At 40.5% G+C, this 22,466-nt stretch overlaps 2 protein-coding genes and 1 pseudogene across 2 annotated transcripts; 2 read left to right on the top strand and 1 right to left on the bottom strand.

Moving 5' to 3' along the window:
- The first annotated feature begins 5,732 nt into the window (after positions 1-5,732).
- Positions 5,733-8,780, top strand: LOC116211969 (cytochrome P450 84A1-like). The gene is made up of 3 exons (XM_031546529.1): positions 5,733-6,243; positions 6,466-6,957; positions 7,936-8,780. Exons 1-3 carry the CDS (start codon positions 5,821-5,823, stop codon positions 8,554-8,556), a joined length of 1,536 nt encoding a protein of 511 aa, XP_031402389.1. The 5' UTR covers positions 5,733-5,820; the 3' UTR covers positions 8,557-8,780.
- A 1,133-nt stretch (positions 8,781-9,913) lies between these two features.
- LOC116211527 (26S proteasome regulatory subunit 7A-like) lies at positions 9,914-14,044 on the bottom strand. Its single transcript, XM_031545967.1, has 10 exons — positions 13,890-14,044; positions 13,093-13,174; positions 12,495-12,586; positions 12,322-12,399; positions 12,061-12,122; positions 11,573-11,717; positions 11,265-11,483; positions 10,968-11,149; positions 10,573-10,748; positions 9,914-10,390 (listed from the first exon to the last, which is right to left on the bottom strand). The coding sequence occupies exons 1-10, from the start codon at positions 13,974-13,976 to the stop codon at positions 10,233-10,235; spliced, it is 1,281 nt and encodes a 426-aa protein (XP_031401827.1). The 5' UTR covers positions 13,977-14,044; the 3' UTR covers positions 9,914-10,232.
- A 917-nt stretch (positions 14,045-14,961) lies between these two features.
- LOC116212085 lies at positions 14,962-20,169 on the top strand (annotated as a pseudogene).
- The last annotated feature ends 2,297 nt before the right edge of the window (positions 20,170-22,466 follow it).

Raw genomic sequence — 22,466 nt, 5'->3', positions numbered from 1 at the left:
GCTAGAGAGGTAGGGGCCTCACTGGTGACCCTTACACCTTGGGATGAGTTTGCCAATGACCTCAAAAGTTGCCGGCAACGTTATCCTCAGGGTGGGGGCTCCCAATCCCAGCAAGACCGAGCATTGCCCAAGTTTTCTTTTTCTCTCTGTTTACTTTTTGTTTACACCCGTTTTTTGCACATAGTGTAGGTTGCGGAGCCTATGACCCACATGGTACTTTATCGAATTCAATTTGTCAAATTCGAGACTAATTAGAAGTCCACAATATGACATTGCGAATTGGATGTACAAAGGAGCCCAAGGAAGTGGCCTATGGTCGAATTCTTAAACTTGACCCGGGAAACCATGGCACAACCCATTTGTACAGCCATTGCCGAGTTGGGTAATTCACGAAGGAGATTACGGAAACTTCTAGCTGGGTTGATCAGATGGCAATTAGCAGAGGGCACATGGTTGGTAGTCGTCACAAGGAAATGATTTTGATCCTTTCCAAGAAACCACCCACACATGTACCTGGACGCACTCATGCATGGAGATAATGGCTCTACATGGCAGCAAGAGATAATTTCCTTGGAAAGGCAAGTCAGAAATGGGAACAACCGAGAAGATATGGTTAGTAGCTCATGCATGGAAATTGTGATATTTTTCTATGTGAGCTAAACGTACACAAAATGGCAAGAAGGCGAGGCTGGCATCTTGATTTGGCAGCCATGGATTGTTTCTTTGGATGGCCGTTGCATATATCTTACGGAATTACTTAGATATTGGCTGGCATTAGCTAATTTTTCTACGTTAACTAGGATATTATTTATTTCCTATACTTTAGCAAGTAGATAAGGAACTTGGTTGATAGTTTCTTAGTTTCGTTCATTTCATTAGAGTAACCCAAAACTTGCTCTATTTGGGTCTCCTAGCTCGGACCCTATAAAAGCATGAAGAGGCACTCATTTTAACTCTCCCCGCAACAAACACACATACCGACTCAACATGGCAAGGTTCAATGCCTCATTATCGTTACATTCAACGCATTTTCAGTACAACTACGAGCAACCTTCATTCTCATATGTTCTTAACTTACATTTTAATTCCGCTAGTGCACCCTTTACATACTTACATTACATGCACTCGCATCTACATAACTTACATACCCATTCCTTTATAATTACTTTCGGAGCCCATTGCTTCTCCTATCCCTTTCTACCATCCCTTGCTTCCGAGCAGGATTGGTTCGCACTTCAATTTCGACTTCAGGGCTGATTCCTTTACTTATATTCATCTTGGCTTGTGGGCTGGGTTCTATCTCTCAGCTACTTCAGCTGAGTTACTTATATCTTCTAATATTTCAAGCGGTCCAGCTACAACACTTAGTGTCGGCTACTTGGCCGCCATTCCTTGCACTTCAGGCATACATCGTGTGCACGTTGGGAGAATTTCGGTGGTCTAACCCTCGCAACCACTTCATCGTCTGAACACTTCAACAAGCATACGACCACATTCAATCTACAATCAAGCTAAAACCCAGCTACCGCTTATACCTATGGACCCCAAAGGCTGTGGCACTACACAATAAGCCGATAAGGATGATTGGTGATTTCACCATCTCTTGGGACCGCACAGCACGGCTGGTTCTTTAACCTTGCCACGCGCGTGTGCCGGAGATTGACCCGTTACACATTTCAGGCGGAACACTTTATTTTATTTTTTAATATTTCTTAGTTTTCTTCCTTTTCTCCAATATTTTGATAAGCTAGCTTCTGCAGCAGCCACGTCACTCAGATATCAAAATAATTGATTATGATAGATGAAAAGAAGGTGTAGCGCAGTAACGCACTCTCTCGTCTGTTGACATAAAAATCACGATGTCGCTTTATTAATTATTTATAATTTCTCTTTTATTGTACTAGATAAATTGTGGCTAATGTCAATCTCATGCTTGGAGACTCTCGGAATTTCTGCAAATTGACATTCGGAGTGCATGCGAACGCTATACAACAAATAAAATCCTCCCAAGGTTAAGATGACGATGCAGGAGGGAATCACAGCCACTTAGTTTCAAAGGAGAGCTCAATTAATGTTCCAGGAGTTTTTGCTTTTCGCTTTCGTTCTTCAATAAATTCTCAAGTCAAAAGAGAGACAGGGACTTAGCTTGTGGCACGCCATAAGATCCTTGGATAATTCTCCCAAAAATAGCTGTAATTAGAGTATTTTGTCCTGTTTTTCACAGACGGCGCCAAATTCGTACCTCGAACCCTAGTTGGTCTTCATGTTCTTGAGTCTTCGATCAATTCCGCTTCAAACCTGCAGGGTTTATGTAGGAGGGGATGTGAGGTGATAGGATCCCACTATATTCGAGATATTTGATATACCATAGAGATATTCAACAGATTTACCTTGATTTAATTGAGGAAATAAGCAATAACGCTTAATTAAGGCAATTCGTCCGCAGATGGGCCTAGGTGAGCATCAGGTTTAAGGGTTGCGGAGATATCTTCTGAGTTCGGCTCCGGGTAGCTGACTTCAGAATCCATCAATGAGCAACGATGTTTAGTTTTTTTTAATAACCATAGAGGAATTACCTTTGGGGCTTTGTGCGACTAATTTCTATAGTCCAATTGAACCTCAAACCCAACGTAGGCAGTCCGCACGCATGACCTGTGCAATTGGGCTGGTAAGATATATTTTAATGTATGTTAGCATACGTAACGGCTGTGTCTTTCCTCGTCATATTATCGTGAGATGAACCTTATCGGTTAATATCTAAATTAGCAATTTTACAAAGGTCAACTATTCAATTGAATATGATATACATCGTAATCAATTTGTCATTGTCAACCGCACCTACCCCACCTCCCCCCCCCCCAAAGAGAGAGACGGTGATCTGATCGGGCAGCGTATCCCAACTGTGCATGTCGTCAAGTCGCAGGCCAATAATTTTAAGGCCAGAGATGTGTATTATTAGCGCATAAAGTACGTAGAATTAATTTGCTATAACCAGAGATGGACTGAGGGGGAAACAGAAAGGGAGTTGTCGCTTCCCTAAATTCTTTAAAGACTTAGTGGAAAATCATATGTTGTTCTTCGATTTTTTATGAAATTACGTATATTCGTTCTCTCAAACTCAGAAATTTTATAATTCTATTTGTCTCCCTTAAGACCCTGACCTTGATTTTAATCCTGTATCCATCCCTGGGTGTACCTGCAGCATGACAAAGGTCATGTCATATATCAATATTTCTTGTATCAATATAATAATAGTGCGTTGGAGATCCTATCTCGTTGTATTGCATACAAAATCGACAATAGGATCACAAGCGAACAAATGAATGACTCTATAATTAGGACCAGGCAAGTAGGGAATTATAAGTTTTTACAATGAGAGAATATTTCTTTTTTCCTTTTTTGGATAATAATGAGAGAATATTTTCTATTCCTTCTTTTTTGATCATGAGGGAAGCTCATAGGCATAATACAAGTATAAAAATTAACGTTATGTTTGGATTGAGGGGTTTGAGAGTTTACGGGAGTTTTTGGACGGGAGGGGTTTGGAGGTGTTATAAACCCTTCCAATAACTTGTTTGGGAAATTTTTATAAGGGTTTTGGAGGGGCTTGAAACCCCTCTAAATGTCATAATCTCAAACCCTCCAAATTGGGAGGTTTAGAAGGCTTTTATATGTCTCTTTATTGAAAAAAATAATTTAACAATTCGACCCAAAAAAAATTTCAACATAACAAAAACAATCCAATCAAATCCCTCTAAACCCCTTAACGAGTTCTATCCAAACAAGAGTTTTAGAACCCCTTCATAACCCCTCAAAACCTCCCCCTCCTTAGCCTTTCATAACCCTTCGAACCCCTTATTGAAGAATATCCAAACATAGCGTAAAGTGAAACAAAAGGGTATATAAGTTTCGCCGATGAGAATCGAACTCAAAACTTTTTTATTCTGAATCGTCGCCTACCAAAAACCCATCCTCTTTGTTCCTTCTTAATTAGCATATGATTCCGAGAAAGATCAATTAAGATCTTCTCACTGATTTTATGTAAGAGATGTCTGGTTTCTGGCCAAAAAAAGAAAAGGAGAGATGTTTGGTTAATATTGATCAGTGTGCCAGAGATGTTAGGCTAATACCATACTCTTGTCCAAATTCCCGTGGATTGTGCATCTTCTTCTAATCTATGCTTAACAGCATCGATTGATCCTCACGTGAAGATCACGTGATTAGGGTTCATGTCTCCAACATAAAGAAATAAAAATATAAATAACTGAATATAAATAATTTCATTGGCGAAAACCAAAATTGAAACATTTTAATTCTTAAGCGAGAATCTATGCTTCTATTATGCGCTCCCTTTGTCCATTTACTTTTAAAGTTATAACTTGTTTATCTCCCATCAGTTTTCTTGATGATTAATAAGAATATATATCTGCATCAATTTATTATTTCATGGCTTGCAGGCAAGATAAGAATAACATCTGAGGGAAAAATGAATTGAATATATAAGTTATAAACATGGCGTGAGCAGTATCAACGTGCCATATATTTTAGCATATACCCCTTCTCCACTGTCTGTGCTAAGATTTTCGTCCGTCAAACCGTATCATCGCCTTATGCCAAGACTCAGTAAGACATTAATGGTAAATCCATTATTATGGAAAAGAAAATCTTAAATAATAGTCTCTTGCCGAAAAACGAACAAATAATAAAGTCATTTATATATTAACTCAGATGGATATTGGGTCATAAACTTCTATAATGAAATAATTTTCCAAGAATCGCAGAAGAATTTCTCCATTATTGATGCTCCCAATATGTCATGAGGATCTCATATAATTCATTTGTATGCGAAACGTTTTGTGATATCCTAGCCACATACCGTGCAATTAACTATAGTTGTTGTTGTTGTTTTCTTTTCTTTTTTTTGTGTGTTTTCTGATGTTCCCTCAATAGATATTTCCTCTCGTGTGCACATTAGTAATACCTTTGGACCACTCAACCTTATGTGTTATCTGAACTCTTTTTGTCTTTTGACTATATATAAATATTCCCTTTTTTCATTATTAAAAAAAACTTATAAATTTAGTTTAAAGATATACAAATTTTAATAAAGGGAACTAGTAATCCCATTGGTGAAAACAGAATTGAAATATCTTGAATCCTAAACAAGGTTGTCTGCCATTATATTACCACTCCTTTCTTGTCTGTTAATTATTTTGAGTGTGTTTGGTATAAGACAAGCCATGTGGATTAATGGGAATGTGATTTTAAATCCCCTAAGCCCACAAGACTACTACGTTTGGCTGAAGCACGTTACTGGTAATTTGAATGTTCAAGATAATCACTTTTTTACTATGCTGGTAATATACTTTCCTAATACGGTCCCAGGGATAACTATCTATAGATCACCATTCTACCAACAAAAAGTAAAATTACCAGTAAGATAATATTATTTGTCCATACCAAACATGGTAAGGTAATATTATCAATAATTTTAAAAGCGAGAAATTATTTCAACGAAAAACTAATTACCGTAATTTTAAATTGTAATGCATCAAATGTCACCGTGACATTACGAGTTTGAATATAATATCTTTCTCATCCAAAGGAAAAAAAAAAAAAAAAAAAGTCGCCTTTTATTTTTAAACAGGAAAAAGAACTTGGGGGCCATAGACTTTGGCCGCCGCAAAACTTCAGAACCAGTAGCAGTATATATATGGCCTTAAGGTCCCCATAATATCTCAGCAACATGAGACATTTTGAAGTTGCTATCTTATAAAGGAGAAAAAGGGGGAAGAAATTCCATAGCCAAATCAATTAGCCATGGACGAGCTTATTGCTCAAATTCAAGCCAATGTCCAGCCTTTGCCCATAAGTATCACTGTCCTCGTTGTCCTCCTCCTCGGGCTACTCCTCCGGTCCTGGCGGAGGCTCCCCTACCCGCCGGGGCCCAAGGGGATGCCGATCATCGGTAACATGCTGATGTTGGACCAGATGACCCATCGAGGTCTCGCCAAGCTGGCCCAGAAATATGGCGGCCTCCTCCACCTTCGCATGGGTTTCCTCCACATGGTTGCGGTGTCGTCTGCCGATGTTGCCCGGGAGGTCTTACAGATTCAGGATGCCGTCTTCTCCAACCGCCCAGCCACGGTAGCCATCAGCTACCTCACCTACGACCGTGCCGACATGGCTTTTGCCCACTATGGCCCATTTTGGCGCCAGATGCGGAAGATTTGTGTCATGAAGGTACGATTCCATTGATTGGTATGCATTTTGCGGGTTGCATGCAACAAATTCAATCTATAAGCTCCCTCACACCTTACAAAACCGACTAGTATATATTGTATACATTACTATACATTGAATTATACATAACAATTATATACATAACTCTTCCGTCAGGTTTCCAATACAAGGTGTGTATATATATATATATATATATTGTAATTTTCTTCTTGATACATATAGTTGTTCAGTCGCAAGAGAGCGGAATCATGGGCTTCTGTGCGAGAAGAGGTTGACAAGACAATCAGAACGGTGGCCACTGGCTCTGGCACTGCCGTGAATGTCGGCGAGTTGGTATTTGCATTGACACGAGACATCACATACCAGGCAGCGTTTGGGACGAGCTCAATGGACGGCCAGGATGAGTTTCTCCCAATACTGCAGGAGTTCTCCAAGCTGTTTGGTGCGTTCAACATAGCCGATTTCATCCCTTACCTTGCGTGGGCCGACCTGCAAGGGCTGAACAGCCGGATGGTTAAGGCCCGAAAGGATCTCGACAAGTTCATCGACAGCATCATAGATGATCACATGAAGAACAAGAAGAAGGACGACATCGAGACGGATATGGTGGATGAACTCCTCGCATTTTACAGTGATGAAGCGAAACTAAGCGAATCGGACGACTTGCAGAACTCCATCAGACTCAGCCGAGACCACATCAAGGCCATCATCATGGTAAGTATGAAAAAATTGAAAAAAAGAACCAAAAAAAAAAAAGTCAGATAGAGTTGCCTTTTTATTTGTTTTCGGCATATATATATATATATGTTGTGTGTGTGTGTTACTTTTTCTTTGAAAATCAAGGCATCGTGACACAATCGCATCAAACTAAAACGATAATAACATTACTGAATCTGATAAAAATGGTACATAATATATATGTATTGAAATTCTTTTAATTTAGATTAATTTGTTTTTACATCAAGATCGGTAATTTTCGCTGTCCCTAAAGATCCAATGGTTATTAAGTAGGGAAGTCCGATGCCTTGATGAAGTCATAGAATATCCCATGAAGGAGGGAATCACAAGTAGTCTACCACAAACCCCATGCAGTTTATTTTAGGTTCGTAGTTGAATTTTTGGGGTCATTTTATTTGACTACATGACCCTGAATTCCAATTGTGGAGCTATCGTCATGTGGTGACAGAGAATGTCAGGGCTTCTTGTTTAGCTTCACCATATGACTAATTAAAGTAGCAATTCGAAAAATCACGGGATGCAGTGTAAATCGGCAGACTGTGCTCTATTTAGTAGACTTCGACTTATTTGAAACTCATTAAAAGTAACACTTGACCAGGACCAAATCCATCCAAACAGCGATTAATCTCAACTGATATGATGAGAATATGTTCTCACTGGGCTAGAGAGTGGATGGAAGACAAGAAAATAAATTAAGAATTGAACCAGAAACTTCTCATTTCTGAGACGATAATTAAAGAGCATAGCCACACTAATACATAATAATAGAGGCAAAATTTTTTTATTTACAATAAATGAAGAAGCAATATGAAATCAAGCTTCTCTGTTTTTTATTTTAAGTTGATTCTAAAATATATGTAGTTATGAAAATTATTATTGGTGCAAGAAAAAGAAGTCACTTATGTATACTATAGTGACAAGTCACTTATCCTTATTTTTTTGTATTTTATTCAGGATGTAATGTTTGGTGGCACTGAAACTGTGGCATCAGCAATAGAGTGGGCCATGGCAGAGCTGATGCATAGCCCGGAGGACCTCAAACTAGTCCAGAAGGAACTTGCTGATGTTGTGGGACTAGACCGCCGGGTCGAAGAGTCCGATCTCGATAAGCTGACCTACCTCCGGTGTGCCCTGAAAGAGACTCTCCGCCTCCACCCTCCGATCCCGCTCCTCCTCCACGAGACGGCAGAGGATGCTGTCATCTCGGGCTACTCCATCCCGGCAAAGAGCCGAGTCATGATCAATGCTTATGCCATAGGGCGGGACCTGAACGCCTGGAAGGACCCTAACACATTCAAGCCTTCGCGGTTCCTAGAGGAGTCTGCACCTGACTTCAAAGGAAGCAACTTCGAATTCATCCCGTTCGGGTCGGGCAGGAGGTCATGCCCAGGGATGCAGCTGGGGCTCTACGCACTCGATCTGGCAGTGGCTCACTTTCTGCACTCCTTCACGTGGGAGCTACCCGATGGAATGAAACCTAGTGAGATGGACATGAGCGACGTGTTCGGTCTCACTGCGCCAAGGACCACGCGGCTCGTGGCTATTCCTACTCCAAGGCTTTTATGCCCTTATTGAATTATAGGGAAGTACTTGCATGTATTTCCTTTTTCTTTCCTTTGAAATTTTTCTTTTTCCAAATGAAAAGATAAAAGACTTTTTCTTATGCTTTGTTTCGAAAGGAAAGTAAAAGCTATGTTCTGTCGAACGTGTGAATTCTGCGTATATAAGTTTCATGATGAATAATATCGTGAGGTACATTGTCTAATTTCCTCTTAATTAAAATGATATATTTTATTAAAGAGGATATAGTGTTGTAGCGTAATCTACAATTAAGAGGTTGTATGTTTGATACTTATTAGTCATTAGAATTTCCATTTTATCGTATTAGTCTCATGGATTTCTATTATAATTGAACAGAAAAAAAAATATCAAGTTAAGGAAGGCAAGTGTTGTGCTAATTGGTTGGATCAAACTAGAAGGGCTATACTCTCTTCCACCTGGCATTCATCATCTTGTTTATATTCCTAATGGCTTAGGTTCTTTGTTGTTAGGCGATTTACCCCACCTTTGCTATTTTGAATTTTTCAAGCATTTACCCCCGTCTCCACTAGAAAGAAAATATATATCCTGTCTTTTAGTAGGACTTTATGGCAGTACAAAATATTGAAATAAAACAACTCATAATCGGGGTCAAGCCAAGAGTTGGTGAATGGGATTATACAGTCTCAGTTAATAAATTGAGAACACCACCATGTAATCTGACCGCAAAAAGGAAAAAAAAATTATCTCTCGTTAGTTTGTTCTTATGAAGTGGATAGGATTGATTTATCGATTCGACTTAGCTGAGGACGTTTGTCTACCTTTTCGAATTTCTATTGAATTCTTGTATAATTACATATTGTTCCTGTCGCACTCAAATAAAACCTAATCAAAGAAACTAAGAGATTATTGGCCAACGACCGTAATCGCTGATACTCAACTGAATTAACTATGAAACCAAATCATGACTCATATTTACACTCAAGTTGTGATTCTATCATTGAATAGGATCTGATATCCCGTGATGTTTGGACAACCGTCTTCATGTGTTGCGTATGGTTATTAGATTATGATCGACCCACTTAATCACATCTCCTCGACAGATGTGACTGATATTGTTGACGCTTCATCATCTACTCAACTGCTGTAATTGATAATATTGATTCTTCAACAGCCACGTTATGAGTAAAGATCAGTTCATGATCACGATCCATCTCAAGGCATCGGTGGCCTGTGCTTTTCTTGCAACGGAACATCGACAAAAGGTTTTCGCATAGTTTTATTTGCTTGGAAAGCAAGGGAAATAAGCTCTGGCTGTCGCAATTTTCCAATAGAAAAGAGAATGACGTGCTCATGATGGGGGGACAACTGAATTTCAGCCACTGATAGCTCGTTTTGGCTAAGGCATCAAACGTATCTCCTGTTTAAAAATCCAGCCAGGAAGAGCAAACAAAGCATGAAAACTGAGATGCTAAGGCACAACTAATGCAACGGGCCCTGGTACGAAAGTGCACTGAAAGCAACGCGCCACCAAATATTTCAAGATGTGGTGAAATGGTGCACCGACTTTCATCATACAAGAAGCCGTAATACATAAAATTTGCTGTCCCAGGACAGCATTTGCCTGAGAGAAACCTTTCAGAGCATCTTAAAGAACAAAGGAGGCTCGTACGTATGATTAACCAGTTATACAGGAGGCTCGTACCGACTCATCAGTTGTAGACCATGTACTTTGGTGTGGCACTGAATTTCTGGTATCCTTTGATGACTTTGTTCACGGCGTCAAGGAAGTCCTTCTCCGTCACCGTCTTCCTTCTTGCTCTAATAGCATACATTCCTGCTTCCGTGCACACGCTCCGTATGTCGGCACCTGGAATCACAAGCCCATGTATAAGAATCTCATAACTGCTGACAGCATCTCCAAATACGTATGATTGATACATTCAAACACCATCTCCATGTTCTAATGAGTGGGAAAAAAGTGTCCGGCAGAACATAGTTTGAATGTTTCGAGGGGATGGTTATATAAATCATCCAGAAAAAGATTCTCACCGGTAGAATTGGGACAAAGCCGGGCAAGAAGTTCGAACCGAATGTCCCTCTCACAGTTCATAGTCCTTGTGTGAATCTTGAATATCTGTGTCCTACTCTCAAGGTCAGGAAGACCAAATTCAACCTTACGATCCAAACGACCAGGACGCAATAATGCGGGATCTAAGGTGTCTGGCCTGAAATACAGTAGAATAAAAAAGCCATAATTAGCATATGATAGGTCCTAGATGCGGCCTACACTCAAATTACAATCTTGTGCCATCTAAAAAACATCTATCTAGCTAAGTGAAGAGATTAAGCAAAAACTAGTACCCATCACTTTACCAACTGAACAGTGTTTTCTAGACCAACTCTGCTAAGAGCAGTTGCTGCAGATGTCGGTTGCGAACATTTACCTATTTGTGGCCATGAGAACTTTAATGTTTCCACGAGCATCAAAACCATCAAGCTGATTAACTATCTCAAGCATAGTGCGCTGAACCTCATTATCCCCACCAACACCATCATCAAAACGTGCACCGCCAATTGCATCAACTTCGTCAAAAAACACAATACAGGCCTTCTTAGAACGTGCCATCTGCAACGCACAAAAATTACTACTATGAGAAACAAAGAACTCTATAAAAAAATAGTTATCACACAAGCAGGACGAATCCTATATGTTGAAGGCTCTTCAGGATCAAACACATCACCTGAAATAGTTCCCGTACCATCCTGGCTCCCTCACCAACATACTTCTGAACAAGTTCACTGCCGATAACACGAATGAAACATGCATCTGTTCTATTTGCCACAGCTCTTGCCAGAAGTGTTTTGCCGGTTCCTGGTGGGCCATACAAGAGGACACCCTTAGGAGGATCAATTCCAAGTTTCACAAATTTTTCTGGGTGAAGCATGGGCAACTCAACAACCTGAAAAGTAAGAAAGTAGATTGAATCATCTGAAACAGAACAAGCCAGTAAGATAGGGAAATGAACATGCCCATCAAAAGAAAACTCACTTCACGCATCCTCTCTATCTGCTCCTTGCATCCCCCAACATCGTTATAGGTCACATCTGGCTTCTCCTCCACAGTCATCATAGTCACACTCGGGTCAATTTTTGGCGGCAATGGAATCTGGATCTGATACTTGTTTCGGTCTACACTACAAGTACCCCATGGAAGTCAACTAAGTGAAAATCTAGAGCATGGAGTAATTAAAGAAGCTCAAATACCTTAGCAATTATTGCAAATTAAGTGTGCCTCGAACTAACTAACATCTTGATACCAGCAAGTAATATGACATAAAGGATGTGCAGTTCTAAGAGAAGATATCAACAAAGTCACATCTTCAACATTTTGTTGAGACCAAACCAACTATTTTCGTATTCAGTTGAAATGGAGATAAATTTATTGATCTGCTTGATGACTTAGAATCAGAAACATCTCCACATGCAATCTCATTAATTAGTCATGAATGCTTGCTTGATTCGAGTGAGCTGACATACCCGACACGCATGCCCTCTTCGATATCAGTTGGCGATACCTTTTCTCCAAGTCCAACAACAAACTGCAACATATGGGAAAGATGGTACCAGATAGGACTAAAGCCTCACAGATATGACAACAAGAGCATAAGGAAACAATTTCATTAAAAAATCATTCATCATGGATCTTATATACAGGAAAAAATGAAGCCCAATATCTAACTGCTAAAAGTGAAGGCGATACAATCTACATTAAGTCAAAATGAATAAACATCAGCATACCTTAGCGATTTGCTTGACATTAATGACATATTTGGCATCCTCTGTATTTGGATTGATTATTTTAGTGCATCTTGCCACCTATTTGACAGAATTACATAACATCAGAGAGAAAGATAATTCACCAGACACCAGCATAGAAAGTTAGTCAGGCTAGAGCACCAAAGTAACCATACCTGAAGAGGTTGCTCTTCCTGCATCATTTGCTTATCAGAGACGAGATCCCACTGGCTAGGTGCGGCTAAACCAGTGTCAGACTCCTTGATACCTGTGGCAGATGAAAGAGTTTCATATTTATAAAGTGACATTAGAAAATCAATAAATTGTACAATTCAAAAAACGAAACAATCTACCAAAAAAGTGTACTAGAGATGCCGTCGTGATGTGGGCATACAAAGATCAGAACATTTTCATATGCTTTCAATAGGAAAAATACGGGCCAACATCTAAAACCTAAATTCTTGTACTGCTTAGTTCGTCCAATAAGAAACAAATTAAAAGATTCACCATCTAAATAAGGCAAAGAGCAAACATAGAAGAAGAGAAGAATAACCCAAGCCCACATTCTTCTATCGCTCAATTAATAAGCGGAAGAAATAGTTGACCCCATGACAAAATAATACAATGATACAACTCCCTCAAAAGTCATTTCACTTTTTAGGCAATTTAGGTACCTTATTATCAGCTCATGAATAATCTACATAATACATATGCAGCAGCTATGCAGGCACTATTTTCAGCACGGCATGAGAGTAGATGAGATAAGAGCCGTACCACACAGGTCATTGACTTTCTTAGCCATTTCCTTTATCTCCTTTTCGACTTTCTTTATGCTCGTGGAGTAAGGCCCCAGACCCTGCACAGACCAAAAACAGAACGATTCAATAACATAGGAATGTCCAGTGCAAATGATAAACACAAAAATTTAAAAAAAAAAAAAACAAAGAAGTAGATTTGATAACCAAATTTGGTAACCCGTCTGAAATTGACAACAACAAGCAATCCCAAGGAGGAAATTTCCAGGGACAGAGAAACTATACCGCTGAATATCATCCGTGTAACCTCTGACAAAACATGCCGAGACCAATCAATTGAATCAACTGAAATTAGCTGTTTGATATCCAATCCATACAGGCAGACAGTAACTCTTTGAATCAATAACGAGTAAATAAACATAAAAACAAAAAACTTAAGAATTAGCCCAGATAAAAGCACCACTCTATCAAGATTCCGACAGCAGAACTATAGGAATCGTCACCCCGATCCGATCCAACAGGTATCTATAAATCAGTAAAGGCCTAAAATACTTAAGAACAAAGATTTGGATAGCCAAGCATATCAGGGGAAGTAAAATTCCTTGTCTATGCTCCACTAGTCACAGAATCAACCGAAATCACCGTCCACCCAATTACCAACACTCGAACTCAACACAGATCCAGAACCGCATGACTACACAAACCCATCAAGTCTAAGCCGATAGTGATCAAAGAACCGAGGAACTGACACGACTTAGCAGGTTTTTGGGGGTGGGAGAAACGCCAAAAAGTGGGAAGAGCAAGGTGGGGGCATACGTAGGTCTTGAGGAGGGCAATGTCGTCTTCATCGAGAGGGCGGGGGTTCTTCTCGTCCTTGAGCTCCTCATCGGGTTCAGGCGCCATCGTCGCAGACAAATGTCTTCGAGTTTCCGATTTGCTTTCTTCAAACAGAAATGGTTTTTATGGCGAGGTTTCTTGATGAGGAGGGCAGAAGCTCGAGCTCATCCACGTGGGGGTCCCAGGGAACAGATCACGTGATAAGCACGTGCTCTTCTTCCCAAACCCTCCGGCCCGCTGGGCCCATTAAGAGACAAATGGGCCTTGTCCTGGGCCTTCTGCGATTTTGGACCTCGATTTCTTGGGGTTGGGAGCCCCTCACCTGCGGCCACTACGCTCCATCCGTTGATCATCCCCCCTCGGCTATTCCGAGGGTTTTGGGCAGTTTTAAAGCTTCCTCTATATTATTTCAATGAATTCAAATAGTATTAATTTTTAATAATTTTACTGACGTGACGGCACCCTGTCAGCGCAATCGTTTGAAAATTTTTAACTTAACAAGACCATAGATAGATGTAAAATTAATGTGAAATTTTCTAATATTACATTAATTAAAGTTTCTCTTCCCAATTCAGAAAACATTACTAGGTAAACAAAACCCAACTATTGTACATCTATAGCACGGTCTTATTAACTTAAATTTTCAGACGATCTCTATGGGATTTTCTTCTCTCTCTCTCTTCTCGGGGATCGGTCGGAGCCATGGCTAGTTATTGGAGACTTTAACGAGATTCTTATGCAAGCGAGAAGCATGGAGGAGCTCCACTCAACCCAAGTCCAACGTTAAGACTTCTGGCGACTCTTGAGGACTATGGTTTGATGGAACTTTGTAGCGGTGGTCCTCCTTTCACATGGCGTGGAACCCTTCTTCCTGGGTACAGTCATGTCTTTAAGAGGTTGGATAGAGCTGTATGTAATTGCTACAGGGAGGACCCTCATTCTGGAAGTTGCCTTTCGGGTTCTTTCAACATGGGCGATAGGCCGAGGTGATCATGTACGTCTCTGAGAGGATGTTTGGGGTTTGGGTGGAGGTAACCTCCTGTCTGGAGCTATGGCTGAAGTGGATGATCATCTTCTGGAGTTGACAATGAATCAGTTTACACGTGAGGACGGGTCTTGGCGTTGGGATGTATTCAGCCATCTTTTGGATAACAGCACTTCTATCCGTGCCTCGACTCTAGATGTTGCTCCTGATCATGTTTACTGGATAGGGGAGATCTCTGGTGTTTATGTAGCAAAATGGACATATTTGTCACTAGTTGTAAGCACCTAATTTTTGCCCAGACTTGCTCAAGAATCAAAAGAAACCCTAAGCATATCATCAGTCTGAAGGTGGACTCAAGCACAAAGACTTGTAAGAATACGGACTCAGGGAAATGGTCTTCAAATAACAGGAGATGAGTCCTTGAGTGCTCTTCTTAAGCAATTATTTATTTTTGGTGCCATTTTAAAAAACTATACAGTGTGATCAGTAATATTTTTCTCAGTGTTTGCAGGTAAGAAAAATAATTTCTCATAATAACGTGTAATTTCCAAAGATTTTTATTTTAAACCACACCATTCATATTTTTTATTAAAAATCCGCACCGCAATTATTTTGACTCATAAAAAACTCAAACTCTTTGATTATTATATTTTACTCCAATAGATGAACGGTTCGAGACAAATAAATCGATATTCTCTTGTCATGAGAAATATTCATTTAAGGGCCTTTTCAATTAAATATTTATTTTCCAACCATGAAAATATTTTTCGATAAAATTGCTCCACAGAGATGTGGTTAATCTCTTCAAAAAGTGTGAAAATGAAGTTTTTCTATGGAAGTTTAGGGACTGAGGCGCGATTAATTCAAACCGAACTAGTTCAGTTCGAACTAGTTGAACTCTGTTCCGTCATTTTGAAATTTTAAGGAAGGCTCAGATGGGAACAAACAGCTATCAACGTGACCCAGCCAGAACAGCCAGCTAGTGCACTCTGGACCATCGAAATTCCAAAAATATTTGTAAAAGTCCCCCTGCAGTCTCGATAAATAGAGAGTCATTTTCAGTAGGAGTGATCGGTTCCGAGTACCTTGTATTTTTCACGATACGATCCTACCCTGTAAGAAACATGTTCCAAGATTTTGGAACCGAATCCTACCCCTGTTGAATCTTGGAACCGGAACCTACTCGGAATCTGTGGTATCTGTTGGAACCTGTAAATTTTTTTTGTCTCGCTAAATAAAACTGAAAATCAACAACTTGATTGAACTCGAACCTAGAACTAGAAATTTCAGGACTAAGCAATTTCAGGACAAAAACTAGAACTCCAATAAATGAAAGGCAAGCGACAACTTGATTGAACTCGAAAGACCCAAAATCAGGACGCACCTCAACATCTCCAAAGAATTGCATACCATGGCATTTTGAGGGAAAACAAATGAAGCCAGAGCATGACTGAATCGATGGCATGGAGAACCAACCAGGCATATATGCACACGTGAACGGAGCAACTTTTAATCACAAAAAGAGTCGGCGTGAATTGATTCACTTGGTCAAAACTGTAGGTCTACCATCGGTGAAGAAATCCCAAAACATCCAAGGGATATATTCAACCTATTCGAGCTTCAACACGAAACCTACCACCAATAAAGAAAAACACACTCTACCAAGAAAACTTTGCATTATAGAAACGAAGGAATTCCGCAGAGTGGAGGTGACTACCTTGATGTCCTCGTTTGAGACTCCATAGTCCAAATTAGATACGTAAATCTTCGTACCAGTTTCTGCGGCCGAACCCAGACCAGCTTGAGGTTGGTACAGTGAACCCGCAGCCTGAAACATGGTTGGCGCACGAACCTAAAACAAGATGGCGCGGAAAAGAAAGACAACACCTCATCAATCAATTTCACAAGCTTCTCGGAGCTCGAGTCACAAGGGTTTTGAGAACAGTAAGGCATTGGGTACTGAAAGAAGGGGTTTAACTAGCTGACCTGATCGGCAGCGCGGTAGTAGGGATTAGGGTTGTGGGAGCGGCAGGAAGGGCCGGGTAACTTTACTCGAAAGAGTAAAGTCAGTAACTTTACTCTTCCCTTCTTTTTTCTTTTTTTAAATATCCAGTTTCGATTCTGGATACCTTGTAGGCAGGAATCGAAACAGGAATCGATTTTCACCGGTTCTTGATTTTAATACCCGGACCCTACTCTATTTTCAATATGAGTTACCCGGACCCTACCTGTTAGGGTAGATTCCGACCGGTTCCGGGTATATCCGGTACCCATGCACTCCCCTAATTTTCAGGGTAAAAGGACTTGTGGCTGATTGATGAGCTGAAGTGCTGCTAAAATTGACCCAAAATACCGATAATATACCTATATTAAGGAGGCTACCCGTGGAAATCCTGGTGATCTTGCTCGAGGTCGTTTTGCTCGAATTTGGTTGAACAAGGTATATACTTGCCGTCATAGCCTCTGGCCGAGCTTCATAGCTCGGGTGTGAGTCGATTCTCATTCATTTCCTTTATTTCTCGAACTCCTGTGTAAATATATAGTGAAATCTCGCACTTTCCTTTACTTTTCTCTAATTTTCGAGTTAAATCAATGCTTAATGATGGAGTAGTGACCATGGAACCCTTGGATCATCCCCAAAAAGGTCTCTTGATGCCGAATTTGGCAAAGGGGTAGAGATTGAGATGGTTTAAGTGGTTTTATTCTATTGTTAATACGTGTCGATATGTACATATATATATATATATATGTTAATATAGTATTATTCATGGATTTATCAAAATACTCTCATATGGACCTTTTGATGTCGGGATTCCGACAAAGGAAGAAGAGGTTGGAGTATTTCTAATAAATCCATTTATTTTGTGCGCTTACTTAAATTCATGTTCGATGATGTTGAATGGATATATGATGATTGATTAATGGGCCAAGTGATTAGATTATGTTCTTATGAGCTTGATTAGATTAGTCTAATTGATTAATTGGACAAAATTGATTGAAGTTGGATTAGCTAGCTCTCGGGTCACCAAATGTCTGTAATGGGATTGTTGGTTAATTGGAGGAAAATTGATTAATTAGGGCTAGTCTCGGGTCCTTGGAATTGGGGTTTAAACTGGCTCAATTGGATCATATTGCTTAAAATAGGATAATGGCCGAGAGGGCTCAGGGGTCAATTGGTCCAATATTAGTTGAAATCGATTCAGGTGAAATTGACACTACAATGAAATAGTACTCTTAGCTTATATGTTTAGAATACCTGTAATTTTGTCAGGTTTAGCATATTTGTGATTTCACCGAAAGAACATAGTGATACTATTTTATTTTATTTTATTTTTATTTTTACTGAGAAGCCAATTGACTATCTAGTCAATCTTTGGGAAAAGGAAGTTAACAATGAAGGGATTTGGAGAGTCGTTAGAGGCTCAATTGATGAAATCGTCCCCAAAAATTTTCTAATCTAATGTCTTCAAATTATTTTTCAAAGGAAAATGCTTCTTTCTCCGATTCACATGATGAGCTGGCATGCCTACTCCCTCGCATTAATTGTGTCAATAAGTACAAACTTGCCACTTGTATCTATTCGCAGCTTTTTTCAGAGGTTTGATTTCGGCACAAATAGCATTACTGTTTTTCAAATTATCTGCAATTGGCATTTCGGGAAGTTAAATGTTAGATGAAATGAAGAGGGAAATTTAGGCCCATTTGAAATTTAGGTTTGATTTTAGAATCGTGATTTTGATTTTAACTCTATACATAACAAAACAAATTATACTCATCAAAGTCAAAATAATGAGCCCCACCCATAAATATTTACACGACTCCATTTTAATACAACTCCATAATTACAATATTCTCAACACCATCCATTTATTTACATGTTAAGATGTTCCCCTCTTTCAGCATGCCATATTTGATTTGCAATACGGTCCCGTACTGCATCCATCACCCTACTCCTCATACTTTCGGAACCCTAATTCAGGTAACGTTTCCAGCCCAATCGCAATTCCAAATTCTAACAAAGACCAAAGAGTCGGAGAAATTACCTTGTTGTGTTGCTGTGCGGTATTTCGAAGCGCAATGGCCGCTTAAGAAGATGATCAATAGGTAGGGGCTCGAAGCTGTCGTTGAGGTTGTTGTGCTCGCTCTAACAGGGGAGGAGATGCAGGCGTTGAGGGGAAGAAAGGACCGGCTTCACTCTCCAGCTGACGGGTGGGCTTTCTCGATTGTCGGTGTAATCGTCAAGATCAGAAGTCGTTGACGAAGAAGAAATCAAGATGTTCGGGGGGCCGGGGCGACAGGGGAGGAGATGCAGGAGTCGAGGGGAGGGAGGGGCCGGCTTCACTCTCCAGCTGACGGGTGGGCTTTCTCGATTGACTGTGGAATCGTGAGGAGCAGCTGTTGTTGACGAAGAAGGAAGAACAACGGGGGGCCGGGGCGACGAGATCTGCAGCGCTCAGGAAGAATAAGGAGGGGGTGGGGGCCGTTTGCAATGCAGCGATGAGGAGGGGATGGGGTTTCAAAAATATTCAACGGTCAAATGAATTTGGGCCCGCAAGTTTGATCAAATACTCCGTAAAATCACAATCAAAGTCAAGTTAAAATTAAATCTAAATTTCAAACGCCACCTTACTTCTTCATTTTTTTTTTCAGGGTATAATGTTTGGTAGCACTATAACTGTTGCGCAACAATAGAGTGGATCATGGCAGAGCTATTGCATAGCCCGGAGGAGCTCAAACGAGTACAGGATGAACTTGCTGATGTAGTGGGCCTGGATCGCCGGGTTGAAGAGTCTGATCTCGATAAGCTGACGTACTTCCATTGTGCCCTGAAAGAGACTCTGAGCTTCCACCCTCCTATCCCACTCTTCCTTCATGAAACAGCGGAAGATGCTGCAGTCTCTGGGCAATTTATTCCATCAATGACTCGGGTCATAGTCAATGTTTATGCCATAGGGCAGGACCCAAACTACTGGAAGGACCCTAATACATTCAGGCCATCCAGGTTTCTGGACGAGTCTTCCCCTAACTTCAAGGGAAGCGACTTTGAGTTCATTCCATTCGGTTCAGGTAGGTGGTCCTGCCCAGCGATGCAGCTGGGGCTCTATGCGCTCAATCTGGCCTTGGCTCACCTCCTGCACTCCTTCACGTGGGAGCTACCCCAACGGGATGCAACCAAGTGAGATGGATATGAGCGACACGTTCGGACTAACCGCGCTGCGGACCACCAGGTTCGTGGCTATTCCTACTCCAAGGCTTTCATGCCCTCTGCACTGACTTGGGAAATGAAGTTATGTGTGAGATCACCTCCCGGCTTGTCTGTGACACTGTAAATCTAATAAGTGAAGCTATCCTCGTGTTCAAGAAACTTATGAAGTTTCTTTTTATGCGGTAATCTCAGACCATTGATTGTTCTGGGACTAATGAGCTACATCGACAAACCCGCATATCTTGATCTCATTAGCCGGTGATTCTGAAAGAGAACGACCATTAGGTTATATTGTTACAAGTCCATCGACTGTAATGATATAATTTTGGAGCCAGTAATCTCGATCTGCAGTCATCACAGTAATTACCAATCAAGCAGACTACACACTACCATTGTCAAATTGAATTAATTAATTAAGAATCGATCCTTATGCATTCAGCCGATCTCAAGTAAAGATGGGACATTGGGACAGCGCACCTTGATCGGTCAATAATTTTGGTGCCCACCAGTGTATATATATCATTCAGCAGAAGATTTTCACCAGTAGAATTAGGACAAAGGCGGGCGAGAAGTTCAAATCGAATGTCCCTCTCAAAGTTTATAGTCCTTGTGGGAATCCTGTATATCTGCGTCCTGCTCTCGAGATCGGGAAGACCAAATTCAACTTTACGATCCAAACAACCGGGATGCAGTAATGCAGGATCCAAAGTGTTTGGCCTGAAAATACAGGAGAATAAAAAGGCCATAATCGGGAAACGCTAAGTCGTAAAAGCAGAATCATAGTCTAATCACAATCTCGTGCTGTTTTATATATATATATATATATATATATATATCTTACTGAAGAAATTTAGCAAACTAGTATCCAGCATTTTACAAAGAGGAAAGTCTTTTGTAGATAAACTCCGCAAACAGTAGTTGTTATGAACATTACAAACAAGTCATTGTGGCCATGCGAATTTAGGTTGTGCTTGGCAGCTGAGTTGAGTTTAGCTCAACTCAATTTATTTGCATATAAAGACAAATCAAGCATGCTTTTTGTTTGATGGTGGGCCCACAAGGGAAAATGGAGAAAGCCACGGCAAGTACAAACAATGGTGCTTGTCAGGGCTTTTTTTTATTTTTAAATTTTCCTCTGTTTTTCCTTTTCCTTTTCTATAAGCGATAGAAGTTAGAAGATATGTATACATAACAATATATGTATTAAATAACATGGTGATCAACCAAAAATTCGACAAAATGCAGTGACGAACAGAACAAATCGCTACTAATTTTAAATTCAAAGATCTCAATACATGTCATGAAACTCTTCTCTCCGCATGCCATAACCGATTAGCGATACGGTCGCGCACAACTTTCATTTCGTCACTACTCATATCCACTTGAGTTCTAAATCCCAGTTGTGCCAGTGGACTTCGAAATTCATCGTATTCCGCCCATGATGTATCGACTACACATCTGCACACTAACAGTAACCGACACAAGAAGAGAAGCATATCACTCAACCAAACTGAAAGAAGAACAGAAGCTTAGATCGCAAACATATTGAAACAACAACACAATAGCTTCAAATTCGCATTACACGAAACAAGAAAAGAAGCTTTACACTGACATTCAACGAAACAAGAACAGAAGATTGCCTCTCAGTGACCAAAGAGGCAAGACAAGCCATAAAATTATGCAACAGACATGGAGTAATGGCGAGAGGAAAGCAGAAATTACCTCAAATGCAGATGGCATTCCCAAGCAGAGGAGAGGCGGATCTTAAAGCCTCGCGTGCAGGTGAACAGAGAAGTGGAATGACCCTCGAAAAAGCCCAAAGGAGGGAATCTTTGTCCTTCTGTTGAAGACGTCACAAATTCGGGGAATCTCTCCTGACAAAGGGGGGCATTTGCCCTGTTCTTGCAGGTCCTCTCTCTCGCTTCTTCTGCCCAATCAAGCAAGGAAAAATTGCAAGCTGGGAGGTTAGTTATCCGTGAAATTGAGTATTGCTTCTTAGTAGTTGCGAAATTCTGACATCGATTACCTTCTTCGTGCGGCCGATTTCAGTGAAATGTGGACCGATTACATGGAACCCCAAACCACTGTCGCCAGCTTGAAGAGCGGAGATTTCATGGAATTACGACTCGCCAACGTCGATTAGGAGGTTGAAGTTGCTGATGTCGATGTCTTCTAGGATGCGGCGAAGGAAAATGGGGTCGAAATCGGGGTAGATGCTGGAGCTTCAACATCTAAATAAGTTCATTGCTGATAAAACGAATAAAACAGGCATCAGTTCTGTTGGCCTTTGCTCTTGCCAAGAGTGTTTTGCCAGTTACTCTTGGGCCATTGCAAGGAACAACCCTATGGAGGATCGATTCCAAGT

This window comes from Punica granatum, chromosome 6 (assembly GCF_007655135.1).
Source record: "Punica granatum isolate Tunisia-2019 chromosome 6, ASM765513v2, whole genome shotgun sequence".
Lineage (NCBI taxonomy): Eukaryota > Viridiplantae > Streptophyta > Magnoliopsida > Myrtales > Lythraceae > Punica > Punica granatum.
The sequence above is the reverse complement of the archived record's forward strand: the minus strand, read 5'-3'. Positions and strand labels throughout refer to the sequence as shown.